The sequence below is a fragment of the Triplophysa dalaica genome, chromosome 17, assembly GCF_015846415.1.
Source record: "Triplophysa dalaica isolate WHDGS20190420 chromosome 17, ASM1584641v1, whole genome shotgun sequence".
Taxonomy (NCBI): Eukaryota; Metazoa; Chordata; class Actinopteri; order Cypriniformes; family Nemacheilidae; genus Triplophysa; species Triplophysa dalaica.
The window spans coordinates 17,025,541-17,049,553 of NC_079558.1; the positions used below are offsets into that span (position 1 = coordinate 17,025,541).

General features: G+C 39.6%; 2 protein-coding genes across 5 annotated transcripts; one reads left to right on the top strand and one right to left on the bottom strand.

The window, feature by feature from the left end:
• Positions 1-2,199: 2,199 nt before the first annotated feature.
• Positions 2,200-14,617, bottom strand: top2a (DNA topoisomerase II alpha). The gene is made up of 35 exons (XM_056771957.1): positions 14,381-14,617; positions 13,350-13,496; positions 12,708-12,798; positions 12,558-12,621; positions 12,336-12,481; positions 12,154-12,251; positions 11,854-12,066; positions 11,570-11,743; positions 11,389-11,490; positions 10,451-10,588; positions 9,985-10,123; positions 9,752-9,909; positions 9,489-9,614; positions 9,296-9,406; positions 9,112-9,217; positions 8,823-8,932; positions 8,623-8,715; positions 8,417-8,531; positions 8,167-8,288; positions 7,945-8,093; positions 7,554-7,785; positions 7,237-7,371; positions 6,960-7,160; positions 6,654-6,849; positions 6,468-6,559; positions 5,646-5,786; positions 5,473-5,556; positions 5,184-5,381; positions 4,902-5,025; positions 4,567-4,719; positions 3,753-3,915; positions 3,475-3,542; positions 3,244-3,381; positions 2,895-3,136; positions 2,200-2,704 (listed from the first exon to the last, which is right to left on the bottom strand). Exons 1-35 carry the CDS (start codon positions 14,405-14,407, stop codon positions 2,561-2,563), a joined length of 4,740 nt encoding a protein of 1,579 aa, XP_056627935.1. The 5' UTR covers positions 14,408-14,617; the 3' UTR covers positions 2,200-2,560.
• Positions 14,618-14,811: 194 nt separating this feature from the next.
• Positions 14,812-23,151, top strand: samd14 (sterile alpha motif domain containing 14). Of its 4 annotated transcripts, none has more exons than XM_056770543.1 (11): positions 14,812-14,847; positions 15,476-15,578; positions 15,654-15,696; positions 16,818-16,867; positions 18,166-18,323; positions 18,481-18,838; positions 19,301-19,388; positions 20,385-20,453; positions 20,999-21,134; positions 21,355-21,468; positions 22,873-23,151. In XM_056770543.1, exons 4-11 carry the CDS (start codon positions 16,825-16,827, stop codon positions 23,032-23,034), a joined length of 1,128 nt encoding a protein of 375 aa, XP_056626521.1. In that variant the 5' UTR covers positions 14,812-14,847; positions 15,476-15,578; positions 15,654-15,696; positions 16,818-16,824; the 3' UTR covers positions 23,035-23,151. The 4 variants fall into 4 exon arrangements, with proteins under 4 accessions (XP_056626521.1, XP_056626522.1, XP_056626520.1 ...); XM_056770542.1 differs by lacking the exon at positions 14,812-14,847 and adding an exon at positions 14,961-15,230; XM_056770544.1 differs by lacking the exon at positions 15,654-15,696 and having other exon boundaries at positions 14,828-14,847.
• The last annotated feature ends 862 nt before the right edge of the window (positions 23,152-24,013 follow it).

Below are 24,013 nucleotides of genomic sequence, written 5' to 3' on the forward strand. Positions count from 1 at the left end.
GGATTCAATAGCTCAGATGACCTAAATTGAGATCTGCACCGCACACACGCCTGCTGGGCTTCAGTGAGGAAAACAGAGAGAAACTGAGACTGAAGTTTGAGACGTAAATCTTTTTTCCTCTTTGGGCAGGAGAACAGTTACGTAACAGCCATCTATAATTCCCTTCATGTGGATCAAAGGAGTACAAGAACCCAATCTGCATACATGTGGCTACACACCAACATGCATACAGACACGTGAACGTGTGTGAGGGATGAAGGATAGCTATTTTCAATAAAGCAATATAAGAACGCCCATCAAACACATATAGAACATATAGCCGTGTCAAATATGAAAATAACTATGGCAGGTATACTGAAAAATAAAGATACAGCTTTACGGGAATTGCATCAGTTTTTTACTGGATGATTGAATGAATTTTTTTACACGTTTACACAATTTTAGGGTCATTAATATTGGGTTTTGTGTTGGTGTAATAAAAGCACTTAGGAACTTTGTCCCAGTCACTCTTATTTCCACTGATATACCTCATTGACTAACTTAGTAGGAAAAAATACAATGGTAGTCAAAAGTCAGGGAATATACAGGAATTATGGAGCTAAATTCAATACTTAAGAAGTTTTCAAACATTTTAAGCCCTCATCACCACTTCAAGTTTAATCGTATACATTGGCGACACTTGAACTTTCTTTTACTATATATACTGATTGTAAGATAGCACTAAGATAACTAAACAGTCCTAGTTTGTGATTACTCCAAATGAATGAAACATAATTCAGAAGGACAAGATAATTCATTGAGTGACTAACCCAATGTGAAACGAGCCCACGCTAATCAACTTTTGACACAACAGTCCGCCTCAGTTATTCCCAGAGACGGCCCTTAGCCATGGTTTCAACTCCTTATCCTCTAACCATATGCATGAAAACTGCTCAAAGATGTTGTTTAATAACTGGGTGTAAATGGACCTCCCATCGTTCACCTATGCAATGATTCAATTATATATAATGATAAAAAATTAAAAAGGCAAACTTTAACATTTGACCTCTTTGGACAAATATGAAATGATGATACAAAATGTAATACTTTGGAAAATGGGCTTGTCAACTTTTAATGCTTTTTAGACCCCGCGCGGACACCCTGAAAGTGCCCCAGAACTCTTTGTGGTCGTACATTCTTCAAAACGTCTTTTGTGTTCAACAGAACGAAATACATTTTAAAGTATTTTTTTCCTACAATGGGGGACAAATCTGATTGGTTATGAGCATTCTTCCAAATATCTTTCTCGCCGTTGATCAGAACAAAGACATTTATACAGATACAGAACAACTCGAAGGTGACAGAATTTTAATTTTTGGGTGAATTATCCCTTTAAATGTCTTGCAATGTCTATATTTTAGACTGAGTAGGCTACTTTAAAATAGTAATATATTACTATTGCTTTTTTAATTTGATAAAATTCAGGGATAGTCATCAAAGCTTCAAAATTGTACAATGCAAATGTTCAATACTAGATACAAATTTGCTTTTACTGCTGCTATTACTGTTTTGTAACTCCCTACGAATAAAAACAAGAGGAGAGTAAAACAATGAGACAGTTCTGCCATCTTGTGGCAGCAGAGAAGTATTGCGCAAAAAACAAGCAGCAGTTTTGATGAAAGACTATTCTGCTCAGCTCAGTATTATGTAAGAGATCAAAGAAAATGCTCTTGTTGCTTGTTGTAGAATTACATATCAATATACATTCTCAATTCAAATCAGATGCGTGTCTACAAAATTATATGAGACACAAAACAAAGCCGTGTAGAAAAACTTTTGCCTGCTTGAAACCTTGTATATCTAGTAATGTCACATGACAGCATTTTTATCCCTTTAAAGGTCCTATGTGTAATTTTTAGGAGGATCCACTGACATAAATGCTTTATAATATAAATAACCGTCTTCAGATATGTATAAAGACCTAACATAATGAATGTTTTTATTGCCTTGCATGGAATTCACATTGTTGTTCCTACAGTAGCCCTAAATGGACAAACTGCTCTACAGAGTGCATTTCGTAAATACATTATCTCCTTCTGCAAAGCGAAAACTAACGAAATCATAGTTCTTGAAAAGGGTGGAATCGAGCCATTGGTTGCAATTCAAACCCTTACCACTAGATGCCACTAAATTTCAGTAACTGAGCAAAAACCCCAAACATTACTGATTGTAGATTTATTATTTAGAAACTTGGAAAAGAACATAGAAAATATTTACAAGACGAACACCACATATAAAATGCAACAATGAAAAATGCAATAAACATCTGCCAATATGCAACTGTTATCAAGTTAAGAAAAAGTCACAGGTGGCTAATTCTAGTCATTAGTTTCTTTTAAAAATAATAAAACCGGCCATGTCCATAAGACTAAACATGCCTAAACTTGACAGATCAGATTCCGTTTAAAACAGCTATTTTTTGTAAATAGGAAACCAACTGCTTTTACAAATTTGACCTTTGAGTATCGTGCATACAGAAACGCTTGTGAACAAGAACTGGACATGGAGAACATTTAAGAGATCACTGGTCCTCATCAGAGTCTGAACTGAGTGTGTAGGTCACAGGTTTGGTGGTACGTGCAGCTCGGCTCCGTGGAGCAGCAGAAGATGTCACAACCTTCTCATCCAGTTGAAAGCTGTCATCATCCTCCCAGCTCTTTGCTTTCTAAATAAAAAGGAAATAAAAATCGAATGAAGCTTCTCTCCAAGGCTCTAGCCATGAACTACTCTGGGACAATGATCAATGACATTGTCTGGTTTTAGTACATTGTTCATGTATAGTTAAGTATCCTCCTGATGTTTATTGAAAAAAAAAAATCACAAAATTTGAATAAATCAAAAACGTGTTAGACTACCTTTCCAGCAGTGCTCTTGCCCTTGAGGCGGGCCATGAGATTGCCGCTGTCCGAGTCGCTATCTGATTGGTCGCTGCTCAGAGCGGTCTTCCTCTTCTGAGGAGGTTTCTTCTGAACGACAGCAGTGGGGGCGCTGTCCGAGTCACTGGAGGTTATTCTTAAAGCCGTGGGCTTCTTTACTGCTTTTGCTTTTTTGGGACTCGCCTTGGAAAGAGCATCCAGGATCGAGGGCTGTTTGGAAGCTAGAAGAATAAAACCACAAATCATCAAGAGAAGAACTGCTCTTCTGGACATCCGTATATAAACATGTCATTATGAACTTCCTACACATATGAGAACGTTCTATTACCTGCCGCTTTCTTCTTTGGAGCAGCACTTGTCCTCTTTGCGGCAGGTTTCTTTGTGGCTCCTGCTGCTTTCTTCACCTTCTTCTCTTCGGCCTTCGGTGGAGGTTTAGTGACCGGCTCTTCGCTGACATCAGATTGAGCTAGTTGAACAGGCAAAGAGAAGTTAAACATCAACTAAAACAACATTTTATAGATAAAGAAATCATTTCAGAATAGAGAGATGTCCGGCATACAGCTGGTTTTGCTGAGGGGTTCTGGTTTCTCCGTCTTTGGCTTGCTGGTCTTCACTGATGTTTTTTTCCTGAAAAAGGTATAAGAGTTCCTCAAAAGACACACAAGTGAGAATTAAAGGAACTCAATTAATCAACAGTTTGTCCCCCCCAAAATAAACATAACATGTAGCAGAATGGTCACATTTTACTTTAAATAAACAAAATCAACAGATATTGACATTGTTAAACAGGAGCAAGAAAGAATAAAGGTCTTTTTGAGGAGGTTGAGGTGATCTTACGTGGGTGGGGGTGGAGGAGAGTCCATGTCACTGTCCGCTTGAGCGCAGGGCTCTGGATTGAAGGAGTCATCATCCTCAATGACAGGCTTCTTTGTACTGCTCTTCATCCAGTCATCAAACTCATCCTCACTGCTCGACAGACTGTACTTCTTTTCAGCCGCAACTGCAAGAATTAGGTTTTACAGGAAGACATTTAACTATATTAGAACATCATTTGACTCCGGGTTGTTTAGGATTTGCACCACGCATATGGAATGTAAACTACAGAAAAAGCCATTAGCGTGCTTATAAGGAGACTGCTGATGTTGGGTTTAGAGTTTTTCTTCAGTTAGTATGTTAAGTACAATAATGTAAATAATGTACACAATAATGTACATTATTGTCAACTTTTTAATGTGTTTTACAGATAAACATCTATGAAACAGGGATTGCGATATGGAGGCAAATATTACAGATTGCAGCCTTAAAATGAAAGTTAGTTTTTTCTTAACCTTTAGTTTAAATATCATTAAACATTGAATCAAAGTAAAAACAACAAGTATTTAACAATCCTACAAGAAAATTGCTTTACTACACTGATATGTAATGTCTTTAAGTGAGACCCGCTCACCACGAAATAAAGGAATGCACTTGATCTTTAAGAAAAACATGAATGCAACGTCATTTTAAATTTCAAGGTGTAATTAAAAATGATTGAAAACAAACATGCAGTCATGGTAAACAAACATGTAGCATTCACAAAATACATTAATATATCAAAACAGACCAAAAGAGCTGGATGTCAGTAAATGCATGTGTATATAAAGATCATCACCTCTACGTTCTCTCTTCTCTCGAGGAGCAACTTCCTCACTGATGACATCCATGTCAGAGTCAGACCCCACATCTTCCTCTTCATCATCCGACCAGGGGTTCTTCGTCTGCATCGGTTTAAAGTTGAGGGTGGTCTGCTTCCCCGACTTTGAGCCTGTGACACACAAGATTAAACATCTAGATCATAGTTACACGACATGACATGCACCACATCAACACCGGAGAGAGTCAAATAATCAAAACAACATAACTGACAAAAAAAAGTGGTAAGTTATGTCCTGGAGGGGAATGTGATGTGACAAAAGTCTACACAAGCTCATGTGTATGTGATCTTACTCTTGTCTTTCACCGGCTCCTTCTTGATTTTCTTGGTTAGTCTTGCGGTCAATCCCATCTCGGAGCCGTCAGCTGCTGCGTCTGCGTCATCATCAAACTCCATCTTCATCACCACATCCCCCTTCTGAAAATACCCCACCACAAACCATCAGGACAATGAATTACATCAGAGTAAACAAAGAAATCATTTCAATCACAGGCTCATACAGTCTGATGAAACAAAGTGTGACAACCGACCCCAGATTATAGAAAATGAAATGCCTTAAATCATCCAGCACACACCTTCGTAGCTTTCCCTCGCTTGGCTCCCTCTTTCTTCGCAGCTTGATCCTTCATGGTGCTGGTGATACGGGGGATGACTCGCCGGCCTTGTGGGGTGGGCATCGTCTCGTTCTTCATCTTCACCACCTTTGATTTGCCTACCTTCCCCTTCACCTGAGTTCCCGTGTTCTGAGACTCAGTCTCCTTCTTTTCCAAATTCTACACACAAATCAAAGCAATACAACGCTCGTTTCTGACCGCCAAACAACATGTGCACCAATCGGTTAAGCCAAATCCATGTTTGATTTACCTCCAGCTCCTCAGTGAAGGCTGCCAGATCCACTCTCCAAAGATCAGCAGGCTCCTTTCTCTTCAGCGTGTTCAACTCCGTCATCTGGAGAACAGAGAGAGAACCTTCAATGCCGCTGTCATATCAAACACCACCTCTGTGATTCTATCCTGCGATCACACGTTCGTGTTCACCTTATCATCCCTCTGTTTGCACAGCTCGTCTTTCTTCTCTTTGGTCAGGTACCACATAGGCATGCTCAGCAGATAGTTATAATCCGGACCAGACGTGTCCTCTTTCTCCTCATCGTCCTCCCCGGCATCCTCCTCCACATCCTGATAAACACACAGCAGAAATTTACTTGTGCACGTGGATGGATGTTAGGGGTGTGATGAGATCTCACGGCAATGGTCAGACTGGTCTCACGAGATCACAATATCATTAAGAAATTGGATGATGGAGTGCTGGGCTAGAAATTCAACAATTTTAGTGACACCAAAATGACACTAAATGCATGACGTAAGGAGCATAGAAAGGATCCTGTTGGCAAGCTGTGTGATGACTACGCGCACCCCAAAGGCCCAAACCCCCACGGATTTAAATAAATCAAATTTTTTCAATTTACACGGGTGATCCAAACGGTTAAAAAAAAAATCCGTCTCTTACATATGTGCAATGTAAGCATAATTTTTTTTTGCAATGACTGCCTGTCATTGTCAAAATGTTTTTCAGTGTTTGCATATTGTTTCTTACTGCATAATATAATTCCTTAAAATAGAGGTTTATTTTGTTTCATAAAGTACAAGTTGATTTTATAATGTCTAGATGTTTTACATTTTGTGTTTTTAAGGTGAATAAAATACTATTTTCCCTATATTTTTCATCATTGAGGATTTCTTTAAAAAGTCTCGTCTCGTGAACCCAGTCTCGTGGCATAAGCGTCTTGTCACCCCCCTAATGGACAGTTAGCAGCAATTTTCCATGATTTTTTTTGGTCGAATGCACATTTAGCATACCTTCTCCTGTGCTTGTTTCCAGGCTTTAACAGGGTCTGATTCATAGCCCATCTGCTGTAGCATACGGATGAGCTCCTTCTTGGGTTTATTTTCTGAAAAGACACAAAGAATTATTTCAACAGACCAAAAACAATAGTGGCATAATAATGTGTAATAAAAACCATTGTATATGGCTATAAGCCTCACCAATGACCAGCTTTCCCTGAATCTTCTCCAGAATAAATCGGGCCTGGTTGGAGAGTTTAGCGCTCTCGGCTCCCAGCATTCCCAGCAGCCAGTCCTTCCTGAGGACGTAATACTTCATCCTGAGCTCAAAGAAATCCTTCAGGATGTCCTGAACGGAATCGTACTTCTTCAAACTCCCCACGTGATCAAACAAGACCTGTTGGCGGATGAGACCGACAGGAACTTGATAAGGACAATCTACTGTATTTCAATTAAAAAGAACTCACTATACACCAGAGAAACAGAAAATGTGATGCGCGTGTTTACCATGGAGTTACAGGTGAGAAGATTCTGGAGCTTAAACACTTTGTGCAGTCCGGAGGCTTCAGCCTCTCTCAGCCGCTCCTCTGTCATCTTGATGACGAAACGCACAGTGGTGTCCGTGTGATACTCTTTATAGTCCGTGATCAGAGCGGGAACCTTCTCAGAGCCGTTCAGCATCACCTCCAGCACGTTCTCTTTATAGGTCTAACACAGATTCAATCACACGGTTACCATCAAATCTTCTCAATCTAAATCTTTACTTTACTGACAGCACACGCACCTGAGTCCAGGTTTTGACGGGCAGCTCTGTAATCTCAATGGTGGTCGAGTCAATGATGGCCACCTCGCCGTTATTCACGTACTGATTCTTCGTCAATTCTTCAATGGTGCCTTTGAAACCCTTATAACTGGGCAGCTGGATAAACAGAGCGTAACACAATATCATTATTAAACCTTTCACTTCAACCCCTGAGCTACAGGAAAGGGGTTTTATAGCAGGGCGCTAGCAATGCCAATGTCATGGGTTCGTTCCCAGGGATTCCACATACATGAATGTAAAACAATGTTTTATAGCTTATTGCTCCAAACATGACTCACCATGGGAAGAGGCTCTTCTCCGTTGAGTAGGCGGTGGATATTATTGATGATCTCACGAAGGTCAAAGTTGGGTAGGCGACTTGCCCATCCTGTGCCGATGCCGTCAGCTCCGTTGGCCAGCACCACAGGGACGATGGGAATGTACCACTCAGGCTCCACTCGTAGATTATCGTCGTAGTTATACTTGAGCAGGTTATCATCCACCGAAGGGAACAGCAGGCGAGCCAGTGAACTGAATGTTTCATTGGAATGGATTTTTAAAGAAGAATTTATGTCAATTTCATTTTTGCCTATTCATTTCACTATCCTAAAAGCACTCTATTTAAATCAATTTTTTCTTATATTTAATTGTGGCCTGTATGCAGCCAAATCACAAGCTGTGTGGATATACCTGAGCATGGTGAAGATGTATCTGGGGCTGGCCGAGTCTTTGCCTCCGTGCAGACGTGTGCCAAACTGACCCAGAGGTTGAAGCAAGTTCAGATTATTACTGCCCACGAAGTTCTGCGCGAGACCTATGATGGTCATCATCAGAGAGGTCTGAGAGAGATAAAAGCACATTTAATACACAGATCAGAAGGTTATTGAGTGCAGCGACATGACTGAAGCTCACCTCGCCGTGATGGTACGCTGACATCTCTGCCACTGATCCAGCCAACTGGGCCACCTTCACTTCCCTCTTATCGTTCCTCTTAAAACAGCAGAACATGACCTTCCTCTGACCCGGCTTCAGTCCTGACACACATATCATATATTCATGCTTTCATTTGTGTGACAGCAGGTCGGCAATAAACTCTGGCAAGCTTAGAATATAAACGCTGCAGAAGCATCCAGTTAAGGTTTTTGATGGAAATGTGTCTCACCATCCACCAGGCAAGGGATGGACCTCTCGTTGTCAGAGTTGGAGAATTGGACCAGTTCCTTATTGATGAAATCGTGGTAGGAGAGTGAGGTGGTCTTCTGTCCATACAGATACTCCTGCACATGGGAGAATAAAAGGACGTTTAGAGCCTCACAAAGCCCACATCCGTGCCAAAACAACAATGGTTTACATGGACTGTGTAGACACCTCGGGCAGGTTGTGTTCTCTGCGCTGTCGTCTGTTGATCATAAAGCTGGTCAGCCATTCCTTCCTCTCCTCCACCTTCTTCTTACTAAAGGCCTGCAAGCACACAATGTTTTCAAACAGACACTTTAGTCGCTGTGGCAGTTTTATGGAAAATGTTTAAACAAAAGTAAATGTCACCGGGCAAACCACGATGTGCTTACCAGGGTGATAGCTTCATCGTCGGCAGGCCCAGAGTACTTAAAGGGGATTCGATGTCTAGCCATATCCAAAAAATACTCTTTGGCCTCCTTAGATGTGCTGGTGCCCAAACCTGGAGATGTGCACACAGAAAACTACACATGAGCCACACACACACTTTAAACCTCTTGATGTTATCAAAAACCACCCAGTGTGTTTGTGACAACCTTAAACCCCAACAACGTCACACATCATCAAATCAAACCAATGCTTACGTTTGTCAGCTGACTACCACAGGTGTTTGAGACAAACCTTTGTAGTATTTGATCCTCCAGGATTTGATGCTACTCTGTTTCTCCTTCCACTCGGTGAACTCTGGGATACTGTAGAAGGAAAGTTCCTGCTTCTTATTGGACGCCTGTGAAGTGACAGTAGACGATAAGACACCACCACAAGGGTTATTCTTGTACATGTCAGCGATGATGCTGGCACGTACCTTAATGATGGGGGTGATGAACTCCTCCAGGAAGTTGTGATGCAGCAGGGAGGGCCAGTTATGATGGATGAAGTTGATGAGAAGACCTTTAATGTGAGATCCGTCCTGATCCTGCATAAGGCACAAACTCTTAGCATTACAACCCTACACCAGTCATCTGAGCTGTGATGGACACACTGTGATGGAGTCTGACCTGATCTGTCATGATCATCAGTTTGCCATAGCGTAAAGTCTTGAGGGACTCTGGATCGCTGTAGTTCTTCCTGTACTGCAGACCGAGGATTTTTATGATGTTGTTGATCTCAGCATTCTCCATAATCTGCAACAGAAACAAGAGTTGACAAAAAGATGTATAGATTTCTAAAATCTAATTGACATGAACGCCTTTCCATCCAAACCAATAAAATGCATTAGTTCAGCAAACCTTAGATTGAAGTATAATGTGACTTTACAGACCTGTTTGTGTGACGCCTCCCGCACGTTGAGCATTTTACCCCTCAGAGGAAAGATCCCGTAGCGGTCTCGTCCCACCACACCTAAACCGGACACGGCCAGAGTTTTGGCCGAGTCTCCTTCCGTAAGGATCAGAGTGCAGGTGGAAGAATTCTTCCCACCTGTAACACCACCAATGTTAAGTAAACGTCAACGTAAAGATTTATGGCAGAAGAAACCCTTGATGCTGTTCTTACCAGCGTCGTTGGCATCATCCAGTTTTGGCACACCCTTGATCTTCGTGTGCTTTACGGCAGAGCACTTCTTATTGAGCTGAGTCTGAGCTTTAAACTTCACCCAGTTCATAATGCTCTCTACAATTCCACAGCTATTTGCCTTCAAAACACAATGAGATTAATGCACATTTCCTAAAAAAAAAAAACATGCTAGGAGTCTTTTAACTTGGAACTAAAACTATGCACTCAATGTCACTTTTACTGTACAATCACAGTGAATTTTAAACATCAAAAGGATTTGGTGAACATACAACCTTAACTTTGTATTTTCTACAATAGCTTTTAAAGTAAGTAAGTCACAGAACACCACCAAAATAAATAATTTGTGACAAAATTAAATCGTGGTTAAGCAGTCCCTGTTCGTTCACACATCCTAGCACAGATTGTTTCAGGGCTTGCAGGCACATCCTGATGTGTGATATCTCACCTGTTTAACAAACTTTTCACTCAGGGAACAGCCGGAGCCGAAGCTCTTCTGCTGTAGGGTCATGTTCTCTTTGGTTTGAGAGTCAAAGCTGGGATTCTCGATCAGACAGTTCACAAACAACCACATGTGATTCTTCACCTGTAAACACATTAAAAGAGGACTTTATATAGGGTGACCATACGTGCCATTATTCCCGGACATGTCCTGGCCAGGATTTCGGGTGCGTCCTCCTGAGGCTGCATTTGTCCACCGCAAATGTCACCAAGGTTTATCATTTCGGAAAAGCAACAGTTACATTTCACGCAAGTATGATTCTTAAAGATGAGGTAACTACAAGGAACCACAGCACCAGCGCACAATCATGGCATTGATTCACTAAAAGTTTGTGTTGTTTACATTATGCAAGTTCAAGCCGATTGCCAACTAAACACAGGCATATGACTTAGTTTGACATGGAGCATGTGGATCATGTCCACCACCTTTTAGCGCTAGTACCGCTCTGTCAGTTTCAAACGATCTCCAAATCCACCATTTTATCTACCGTTTATATAACATTCATCACCGAAATGCAGTGAGGAAACAAACACAGCTAAACATCCGTCAGCGAGTGAAGTGGCACTGATGGGTGTGCCCTTTCTATCATTTTTGACAAGTTGACCATGTTAAGCCAGAATGTTTAACAGTGTAAAGAAGTCAGATTGCATGAAATAGCACGTTACCTCCGCTTTAAGAGAATATATGTTATATTTATTATGTTTTTTGTTCTGAAATCGGAGAACTTTGATGATGTATGCGATGGACAAATGCGACCTCCTGAGGAAGCACATGAAATACAGGCCAGGACGTCACACAAGGTCGGGAAAATGGCCCTACTTTACAGCCTGCAAAATAAACATCAAGATGAAAGTTAAGAAATGATTTGCTGATCTTAGATGTACCTGGAAAGGTTTGACTGTCACTCCAGCTTTATTCTTTTTCTTCACCACCTCAATCAGCTTGGACACAATCTGGTCTGCAACATAATCTACATGTCTGCCACCCTGAAACAAACATACACACAGTTATAAAGTTTATTGTCAGAAAGATGCCAGAATTAAACAAAATTGTGAAAATGTTTACCTTGGTCGTGGCGATGCTGTTGACAAAACTGACTTGTTGGAATCCTTTATCACTGAGCGTAAGACACACCTCCCAACGCTCATTCGCGTTCTCATGTACTATTGTAAGAGCCGAACCCATCTCATCCACTTTATCCTTCAGATACAGATCAACATAGCTGCGGAAACCAGTAATCTGACAGATTGAGAAACATCAGTTAACCCATTACAGAACAGCGACATGAAGATCAGATTAGTCCATCAGAACACATTCATGAAATGGAGAAAGACCAGTCATCTATTCACCGGCAGCTTTTTCCCGTTAAGAAAGACTTTAACTCCCTTTGAGGAGCCAGCGATGTCATACGCGCGCCGGGTCAACAGCGCCACCGTGTCCTTATCTAAAGCCTGCATTTTAAACTTAGCCAGGTCCGGCTGAAATGTGATGCAGGTGTAGTCTTCTCCATTGAAGGGTTTGATCTTACACTCGCCCGCTCGGCCCATGTTATTAAACCACGACTGTCAGAAAAAAAGACAAATATAAATATTAAAGGAATTGTTGACCAAAAAATATGCAAGACTCCAATAAGCAAGCAGTAGTCTTACCTGTTTAAAACAGTTTTTAGACTCTCGACAGGCCGTCTCGACGGTGAACTGGGTGCTGAAGATGTTACAAAGCTTTGCACCGTATCCATTACGACCCCCTGATAAAGACAAACCCGTTAAACCATGAGCATGAGCCAAACCCCCTTCACTCATCAATCCATCCACTGCCAGCACATACTCACCGGTGACCTTCTTCTGTTCATCATCATAGTTACTGGAGGTCAGGAGTTGGCCAAAGATCAGGGCGGGCACATACACCTTTTCTACTTTGTGCTCGACCACAGGAATACCCTTCCCGTTGTTCCACACGCTGATGCTGTTGTTCTCTCTGTGCACACAAACGCACGTTAAAACCTCTTCTCCACATCATCAACGCTGACAAATCAGAGGTGAGCAATACTTACGGGTCGATGTTGACCTTGATGCAGTTCATGGTCTTGTCTCTCTGTTTGTTATCAGCAGCGTTCACTACGAATCAGAGAATAACAGTTAAATTTGATCTCAGGGGAACGAACATGAAACTTTATAGAGTTAAACCAGAGTAAAAAACTCACCCAGAATCTCATCAAAGATCTTATAGAGTCCTGGCACAAATGTGACGTCTCTGCAGTTCATCCCAACATCATCATCAAACACCCACATTTGCTGGAGTGTGAAAGAGAACATTATAATTAATGGTTACAAAGTTTCAAAGGGATACTTCATCCAAAAATGAAAATTTTGACATTATTTACTAAGAATGCTTATAACCAAATAGATTTTGTCCCACATTGACTCCCATAGCAGGAAACATTACTTTTATCATATTTATTTGTCTGCTGAACACAAAAGACTATTTTTTGCACTTTTGACTATTGTATTTTTTCCTACTATGGTAGTCAATGACGGGGAAAATCTGTCTGGCTAGAAGCATTCTTCCAAATATCTTTCTCTGTGTCTATCAGAGCAAAGAAATGTATACAGATTTGGAACTTGAAGGCGAGTATATGATGACAGAATTTTTATTTCTGGGTGAAGTATAACCTCACTATCTGTAGCGTCTTCAATTTACCATTGGATAACACAAAAAATAAATCTTTAAATCAGTGTGACACTAAATCTTCATTTTTCTGACACAGGATTGTTACAATTGAAGCAAACATTACAAAAGAAAGCATTATTCACATACATCTTCATGTATAAACACAGATCTTTACCTGAGTGACCGGCTCCACAGAGCCGATGTAGGTATCAGGCCGGAGCAGGATGTGCTCCAGCTGGGTCTTCTTCTGATAGATCCGCTCCACAGACATACGCTTCTCATCCTTCTTTGGTTTACTGAGAGCCTTGTTCTCAAACAAACTCTGTAAAAAAAAAAACAGTAAACAGATGTACGTGAAGAATAACCCCCCTTAGAAAGTTTATTATCTATTCGAAATTATGAGCATAGTTTGAACAAAATAAAAAAATAAAACCAGAACTTAAAAGACCAAATAGTTTGACAGTTTCATCTTTTTTTGCTCTATTGAAATTGTCTATATAGTGTCGGGACATATTTTAGTTTATTACACATCAATGAATCATGGTTAGCCACTTGTTACTGGTGACATGTGTTATTAGCATCCTGAGTCGGCACCATTTTGGTAAAGTTTCCTTGTGTAAATTTACTATTTAGCTTTGGCACATATGTATAGGCATGTGTGGTAGATTTGTAGACAACGGTTTTTAAACCTAGCTTTTTTATTACCGCGGTTTGCAACACAGTGTTAGCACGGTTTTAGTGTAGCAATAACATACAAGAAAATACACTCATTTACAATGTATTGTGCATTAAAATCGCAGCAAAAGGCAATGCATTAGGATAAAAAAAATCTTATTAGCACGCCTGCAATAAAATGGACGCTAAACAATGAAGATAATGTTAGCATGTTTCAAGACATGACAACAGACTGAGGCTGCAGCAGCGCATTGCGTTTAACTGCAGATGCACATCATCCGTGGACGCACGAGCATTGGTGTCTAACTTAATCTTAGTCAAATAAAACCATGTATCCGATTTAATGTTACAGTATACTAAGATAAAACCTGTTAACCTTACTAACTTAACGATAGTTAAATTATAAAGATCTTAAGACATGGCAGTAAGACATTTTATTATTTCTATCATATTTTACTACTAACTATTTTTACACACATGAGGTAAAATAACGTTACATGCGTGTAATAAAACAAAATAACACACATTTACCTTGAGGGGTGCCTCAGTTCCAGCCATTTGGAAGAAGTAGTCACTTTTTTTAGAGTGAGGTAACTTTCTGTGAAAACGAAATAAATACAATGCAACAGATACGCCTTCGCTGCTAAAAACCAATACACCAACTAACTAAGTGAAAATACCGTAAATTATTACTGAAATATGAACAAACTAACGCAACAAAACACGCGACTGTAACAGCGACCTATCTAACCGCTTTTCAAATTTCAAATCACATACAGACATCCGCCCGCCAACTTCTCCGGCGAATCGCTGTCAGGAGTGGGCCGGGCTAATAAACTGTGGACCAATAGCGTTTACATATTTTGCGCTTTGACCCGCCTACTTTTGGAGATCCAATCAAACATAAGATAACAAAGCGTAAATCCAATCCGAATTTTCTTCCGGTATTTCACGGTCAAATGGTCAAACCATCGATGTCATTTGGAACATAAACAAACGTGTTTGCAATGTTTTCATTACATTTCTATTAATTTTTACAAAGAATTTGTTTACGTTAGATATTAAAATATTATGGAAAGGATTTGAGGATTTGGTGCATTAGATGATCAATACGAATAACAATGACATTGAAGATGTTTTTAAAGTTGTATCTTCTTTTCGATCATATAAATTATTGCAATTATTATAATATAAATTGTAAAATAATACTGCAGTTGTTTAGAGTATTACTGTAAGACCATCATAAATGCATTTTTATGCAACACTTGTAATACATATCAGTTAATTTTATATAAAATATATAAAGTGTAATGGAAGGGGACACATAGACAGATAAGATGTCATCTGTGATGGGGTTGAAACCTGATTGGCTGTTGGAGTGGTAATAACATTGATTCATGATGCACATGTGCCTCTACCTCCCTCTCTCTCTCTCTCTCTCTCTCTCTCTCTCTCTCTCTCTATCTCTCTCCATCTCTCTGTTCTTCTCTCTCTTCTCAACCTCCTTCATTTCATCACTGTCCTTGGGCGTGTATAGCAGTGTCTGACATTCTGTTGCTGAGGACTGTGTGTAAGTGTGTGTGTGCAGAGCAGCTTTGTGACGTTGCGAAATTTGCGCTCATCCAGGAGCAGGAACCCTCCAGCATCATCCCGCGAACAGGGCAGAGAAGCAGAATGCCAGCCCACCTCAGCAGCTGAGCATTGCTGTGGGATACGCAACTATCTAGAGGTGAGTCTGTTTATCTGGCTTTCTATTCCATCATATCCCATCCACTTGCCATAATGAAATATTCATGATTTACAGCTTCCTTTTGTGCTGATTGTCAGCTGCAACTCTTATAGCAGAGGTGAGCTACATTAACCCTTTTTAACAAGTTCACACGTTGTATTGATCAGGTATCAAGTGTACTGCATGTAAGGTTATAGGATGCGTACATCCCTACGTAAGCGAGGGGATGTTGATGAGCATGTACCGTGCTTCCTCTTGTTTAGCCCTGCAGTAAAAGTAAGCTTTTATTTGCTGTATACGCATGCAGGCCAGATTCGTCCCCTCCCATCTCCATATTGATTTGTTTGCTATTGCCATTCCCTGCCTGTCAGCTACTTAGCAGCCCTGCCCCCCTAATTCTCATAGATGGGTTAATGTGTGGTGTGGGGGCCAGTTTCATGGCCATTAGCTTTATATCTTTATCACACTGAGATTGCGAGGCCCTTACAGTCGTATAGACCCTGTCAATATCCTTCAAAGTCGGTGTGCAGTGCTTTCTTAATAAGAGCGAGAAGTTTGAATTGTTAGTTTTGTTAGGTGTCCGTATTGACATCTTGAATTATTTGCCTACATAAGAGGCCAAGATTAATGCTCAGGAGGTTGAACTTAACCAAGGGGCAGGTGAACCCTTCAAACACCACTCCAAAACACAATCAGTCTCTTCTGCTCATCCATATGGATAAAGATAGATAGATAGATAGATAGATAGATAGATAGATAGATAGATAGATAGATAGATAGATAGATAGATAGATAGATAGATAGATAGATGATAGATAGATAGATAGATAGATAGATAGATAGATAGATAGATAGATAGATAGATAGATAGATAGATAGATAGATAGATAGATAGATGCCGTGAACTCAGGCTGTGTGTGTGGGTGTGAGCATTGCCATTGAAGGTGCTGGGCAGCAGATGGCACAACGTCCTGTTGCCTGGGCACTGTGTGTGTGTGTGTGTGTGTGTGTATGGGGCAGCCAAACTGCACCTGACCAAATGGTCAATGATGTAAATTAGTGTGCGTTATTATGGAACAAGTGGAGTACACAAAAACAGAGCGAACAAAACAATTGTTTGTTACTATAACCTGGTAAAAAGCTCAAAGTTTGGACAGGAACTGAATTTTCAACATACTTGTCTATACGTCCCTGCCTATATGTAGCCAAATTGTAATTTTCACAGTTTTACTCTTTTAGGTTGAAGATGTCCTCCACACCCCTGGCAGAAGCAGAGGAGGATGTGTTTGGTGAGTGACCTCTCCCTTCGGTCCATCCCTCCCCCACCATTAATGTCCATATCTTCATTTCCACTCTCCCAATACACTGAGTGCATTACAGGCGAGAGTAGCTCTCCAGCCCGTGTCTAAAAGCACCGGGGGCTGGGCCGCTCTCTGAGCATGTGCAGTGGTGTGTTTCCAGTTCTAAATATTTGATTTAACATTTCTGCGAATTTTTAGATGCCGTATGTAACGGCGGAGCGATAACGGGAGACCTGGATGGGCACATTGAATAGGCTGGTTTTCTCATATAATGTTTAGCATGGGATTTTACTACACACTTCAGAAAGTGCAGTGTGCTGAGTCAGTGTCAACGTCACCATAGGAAAGAATGCTGAGATCCCAAAACAAGTTTGGAGAAGGAAGTGTTAAGGTTTGGCTGTGTCATCTACTGAGAACATTAAAGTACCGTGGCGTTATATTTTTATCTGTTAATAGGGGCCATATGAATAAATGCTATTATTATTTTACAACATAAAATTGTAGAGTAAAAGTTGAATGGGCAGAGTCTTCCTGTGTGTTAAGCAGAGCAAAGAAACGTGTGCAGGTTGGAACGAGAAAATGATGACATCATTTTTTTTCGAAAACAGTCGAAAAACTTCCTTTTATAGAAATACTTAACTTAAAAATTACGATTGACTCTCATGCCATCCCAGATGCCAAAAACATATTTGATTACCCAAAGAACCAGTTACCTAAAGGTTTGGATAAGAACGGTTCTTTATGGAACCATTCAGCCCAAAATTTTGTTTTTTTTAACAGCTCACTAATGAACATGATGTCTAAGTATTTTGTTATGTATGTGTATATTATATAATATTACAAAGAGCTGTATAATAAGCCTGTACTTGGCAGTATATCACATTTACGATTGCAAATATAATTTTGTGAAACTAATGCTGTGACAGAGCAGATTAGATTCAATAACTCACCATTTCAGCAATACAGTTGGATTTGTATCTACACACTTTGGTGTATTTGTCTGTGTGTGTTTGTGTATTTCCGGTTTCACTGACCCTTACACACGCCCCCGGGGTATATACATGAGGAATGGCTGCTCATCATTTATATAAGTAATCTCGGCTGCTGACAGCTTAATAGAGCTTCAGCCTGCTTTACACTGTCACTGTGCTTTATGGATTGTTATGAGAACGCTAATGTGTGTGTGAGCGGCGCAGCAATCTTTTAGCACACTTGTGATGTTATTTTCTGTTTACATATCAAAAGAACTCAAGAAAGGAATGTCGGTGTGTTTTCTGCACCATCAGATCTGACTGAGGCGGTTCCTGAGACCGAACGACTTGACAGCAGCCTACAGAAAGCCAAAGCACAACTGTCAATCAAAACCAGAAGGCACCGCCCCTCACGAACCCGTCTGAGAGACAGCCTGAGCTCGATAGATGGAGAAGACGCCATTGATAGACTTGTGAGTGTGAATTTTCATTTTACGTAAAATTGCTGATCGGTAACTTCTGAATTTTTGATTAACTGTGTTTGAAACAATATAATACAATGTTATATAATTCTCAAATTTAGGCCAAACGTTATACTCTTTTATGACTTTGTGTGTGTCTGTGGTCAAGAGTTTTGGTGGATCACTGCAGACGTCCTCTCCTCCGCTCCAACCCTCCTTTCGGGGCTCCTCTCCCTCCTCTGACCTCCTCCTCTCCTCCCATTCCTCACGGAGAGACCGCTCCTTCACCTTTGACCCCAGCACTGCGGTTGTAGAAAAGGAGGCGCAAGATGAAAGGAGGAGCTACAAGCACCTTCTGAACGTCCCTTCAAAGGAGACGTTGTCTCTCACTTCTTCTAAATCCCCCACCAGACCCTGCATCCATTCAGAGACATCTTCCCCAGCCCATCTTTGCCAGACGGACCGTCTCAAGTCACGTGAGGGAAGCCAACCTCTTCTACACTATGGAGAATATTCACAGAGTGAAGGTTTGAACACCACAAGAATGTCTTATTTAATTTAAGTGTATTTATGTTATTTTTCAACAAAAAGATAAAATTCTTTCATCATTTACTCTCCGACCTGTTCGACTTTCTGTTTTTTTGCTGCAGAACACAAAAGAAGATATTTTGAAGAATGTTGGTAACCAAACAGCATTGGCCCCCATTTACTTCCATTATATGGACACAAAACCACTGAGACAAATCTCAAAATATCTTATTTGTGTCCCACAGAAGAGTCATATACAGGTTTTAAATGACATGAGAATGAATAATTGATGCCAGAATTTTTATTTTCAGGGTGACCTGTCCCATTAAATCTCACTTCTCTGTTATGATTAAAATTCAAAAAGGAATTGTAATTCTGATCCTCAATTTAATCTAGACGTTATTCTAATCTTGATTCGATTCTAATTCTAACACTTTTGGGGATTCTGATGATGTTTTCAGACGACAGCCACGACACTGGCCCCGATGAACCGGGCAGTCCAACAGTGCTGCTGGACAAGAAAACCAGGAGGCGATTTCTTGATTTGGGGTCAGTGTTTTAAATTTCCTGAGCTACAAAATAATTAACAACTACATTTTTTGGATTACATCGTTTCCGTTTAATATATTGATTTTATTGTAATGCACTATAATTTCTAACTAACATCAATATCATACCAGGTATATTTTGTATACATTTTGGCAAGTGATGTGTTGTTTCATCATTTTAAATAAATTTAAAGTGCCAGGACTATTACTGTAAGTAATGATTTCCTAAGTGTAAACATTGGGGTACTTGCCCCATTTGTTTGAGAGATCAACCTCTGGCTCAACCATTAGCAATCATTTGGGGAATCTATTTGTCTAGTTGTTCTCAGGTCCCCTTTGTGTAGGGTGCATCCCCCCAAATAAAGACTTAAAATATCAGAATTTAATAGAAACCAAAAGCATATTTACAATAATGGAACATCAATTCTTTTGTTTGGTGATCTTATTTTTCTGACGTTTGATTGCATAGAATCTAGGATAAATTTCTATATTTCATGAAATTCCACAAAACCTGTTTCCCCCTGGATCCATCTTGGGCAATGACCCCCAGTTTGAGAACCACTGCTTAAGCCTACTATGGAAGCCTCAGCCTCCTTAGAAGTTGGCGTTAAAATGACAAAACAAGAAGACAAAAATAAGCAATATATTTTAGTGTGGTAATAGGTATATTATATTCTTATTAGGTCATGCTTCGGAATTTATTTATTTTCTTAAGTATAAATCGTGATTCAAATATTGTTGTTGACAATCAGGTGGGGGCTTGGAGTGAGAAAGATATATCCTCTGAGCTAAGATGTGGTTGAAGCATTTGGAAACAAAGGAGACATACAAAGAATTCTGTTTTTTGCCACTACTGGCACAATGAGAACACACAACAGATAAATAAACAAATGCAAAAGCTTGTGTTTTTTATTTTGTGTTGTACAACAGATAACAGCCTACAATGAATGAACATCTAGCATGACTCCAATATTTTCTGCTTGATTGTTTTGAACAGGGTCACTTTACGCCGCACATATGGAAAGGTCAGGAAAGACAGATCCAATAGACTATCAGCAGGAAATCGGTATGTGTGTCCTGTATTTTCTTGGCGTGGTCTTTGCAATTGTGCAGTACTGTTTTAACTTGTAACCTTTGTATTGTCATTTAAGGAACTGTCCTTAACTAAGATCAAGCACTTTAATATAGGCCTATATTATTGTTTATTTAAACAATTGCAAGAAAACAATTGAGAGGATTAAATGGACAGTTCACCCCAAAATGAAACTTCTGTCATCATTTACACACCTAGGTCATTTTAAATCTGTATGACTTTCTTTCTTCTGCAGAACAGAAAAGAAGATATTTTGAAGAAAGTGAACAGCACTGGACCTCATTCACTTCTATTGTTTGGACACAAAACCAATGCCAGTAAATGGGTGCCAGTTAACAACCTTCTTCAAAATATCTTCCCATGTGTTCATTTCTTCTTTTAGAAGAAAGAAAGTCGTACGGGTTTGAAATAACAAGAGAGTGAGTAAATGATGACTTGTAATTTTAGGATCGGTATGTTTTGATGTGTACATGTGCCTGTATAGAGATGTGTGATGTTATTTGTGTGTTGGTATGCAGAGATTCAGAGAGAACAGAGAGCCGGTCCTCACGTTCCTCTGGTCCACCGTTCGTGCCTTTCTCCTGGTTCAGTGAAAGGATGAGAGGCTCCGGCTCCCCGAAGAACACACCATCCCCAACCAAAACTTTCACCCAGGTAACAGCATCAAGCCGACTCAATGCTTCCCATTAGTGCAGAATGACATTATTTAGATTGATCTCTCAAAGATGAGAATAAAACTCAGGAAAACAAGGCAGATTAAAGAACTGCATTTTTTTAAAGATTGCATTCACAAATTTGATTCAAAAGAGATTTAGTTTAGGAGATTGGTGGTGTATTGCTGCAGCATTCTAACGTTCCGTCCTTTTTCTGCAAGGGCTCTAGTACAGATGAGGACTTGGATTCTTCTGTGGGTTTACTGGAAGACAGCAGACCCTGTAAGACTGAGTCATCACAACCCTATCAGACCCTCCCTGAGCACTCAGATGGGGTAAGATTATGTCTGCGGAAAACATTTCAACTAAAGAGAGCGTAGCAGTAGTGGTTCTGTATGTCATTTTTTTGGCCATGTCTAGTGACAGAAATGCAACAAAACTATGTCTTCAGAAGTGTATGACAACCTTACATAATGAGGCGTTATGTTTTTATTACCTTAGAATGAGCTATTTCTGTCTACATACACCGTTGATCCCCTTGCATGGAATTCTCAATGTTGTTTCTACAGTAGCCCTAAATGGACAAACTGCTCTAGCAGCTCTACAGAGCGAGTTTCTTAAATACAATACGTCGTCTTCTTCGGCAAAAACGTGACGACATCCTTGTTCTGTGTCAGTCGCCATAGTGCTCCGAAGGGGAAGGGTAGAGTGAGCCATTGATTGCAATTCACAACCTCACCACTAGATGCAATTCAATATAATGCTTTTCCCAATGTGCATTGTTCCAAAGCAGCTTTACAGGAGCAAATAAGAAACAGAAAACAAAGAAAGGTAAAACACAGCCCAGTGCATGGTGTTTATAGTTCAAGCAAGATCATTCTAATAAATAGTATCAAATAAATAAATAAATGCAGTCTCCCGGTGAGCAAGCCACCACTGCCCTACAAATCGTCACATTGGAATTATAAAGTTATTTCTGTCTTGCCTCCCATCTTATGTTTTTATTAAAGTATTGTGCTATTAAGAGCCACTTAAGTTCATGGAAAATCATTTCATGGGGACTTTGAAAATGACTTCTGTTTGCAACTTGAAACTTATGTTTAATAATTGCAGATATTTTGATGATTATCTCTCTCATTCCGTCCTTATGTAAACTTCTTGTAAACTGTGTTTTTCCTGGAACGTGTAAACACTGTGACTCTGCAGCTGTATTAGAATATTTATCTGCTTGAACATCCTGCACAAGACACAGAAATAAAAATAAAAAGCTAAGATACAGTAGGTGTACCTATTTAATGCTAAGTGCAAAAAGGGTCAGGTCATTGTACAGAGCACTGTTTAATCTTAATATACAGGTAGAACATTAATATTGATTTTTATAAAGTGTAGTTTCAGTCCTCTGAAATACAGAGAGAAACTCTTGGAATCAATGCCATTGACATACAGCGTTTACATAATCATCTTTGACTCGGAAGGACAATCATAGAATATTGAAGTTATCAGTCTGAGTAGTTTAATCTTATTTAGGGTGATTTATGTTGTATATTCAGTTTGTGGTCAATAATCAAACTTTTACATTAGGCAGACTCTAAAACTCCAAGTAAAGCATTTTGTACATTAGCTGTTGGTCTGCTTTGTATTCACATATACCTTATACACTATACAGTATATTATGTAGCTTTTTTGCGATGTTGAAAGATTGTCTTTGTAAACCATCCTGTGATTTTGTGTTTTTGCAGAATGACTGTGACAGTAGTCGTAGCACAGATTTCAGTTTTAAAAAGAAGATGCTTTCTGCGGCTGGCAAAGACAGGACGGAACGACAAAACGGCATCCATGGGAAACGGGACAGTGGGAAAAATGGACACAGCGAAGATGGACAAAAATTACTCACCACTTAAAGTTTCTAAAAGACTGAGTGCAGTTCGCTGCAGGTGCTGTTATTAATGTCAAACGTTAAGTTGGCTTTCACAATGTATTGCTGATGGATATATTAATAAAGATAACTTGCAAAAACCGTTCGTTAAAATATTTTAGTGAATATCTTTGCAATTCAACATCATTTCAGCCCCCCCACAAGCACAAACCCATCCAAATAGTTGAGCCAATGTTGCTGTGTTGGGCAGCTATACTAAACCGAATAGCAAACAACCTCCCAATGATTTCCTTATAGTTGTCTCTGCATATTGAGCTGGGATTGGAGAAAATATTTGAACATAAATAAAATGACACACGTCACCTTTGTTCACTTTGGTTTGTATTATTGTACAATCATGAGAGCTCCGAAAAGTTTTCAAAACAAAAGCATCAAGAAAATTCTCTTAAAAAGACCACAAAAGAATATTTCATTTAGACAGAATAAACAAAGGTCATAAGAATGTCAAAGAAATAGTTGCACTTGTATTATGAACAACTGGACTATAGTTGAAAATAATGTCGTGATTCAAAACGAGAATCAGGCAGCCATGGATATAATACTTACTTGACCATGCGTATTTTATCATATATGAGCCTACATGTATCTCTAATATATGTTTACCAAGTCATATTTAGGGACAGTAAATCTATCAGGTCATATATTAATAAAATTGAATAGACATAGACAAAGATAGATTTTGACCATTAGGTTTTCATCTAACTAACCAAGAAATGAATATGATTTATTGGCTCACAGGGACAGAGGATGATTACATCTTGCATTATATTCTGATGCCATTTCAACAATCGCAATACCGTTTGATAGGCCTAAATATATTTCATTTTATAAATTCCATGTTAGAACACTAAATTAGCCTCCTAACAAGTGCAACAAATTGGGGTAGAAAAGACTGCAAATTATACAAACGTGTACACTTACTACTTTCTTATAAAATGTTAATA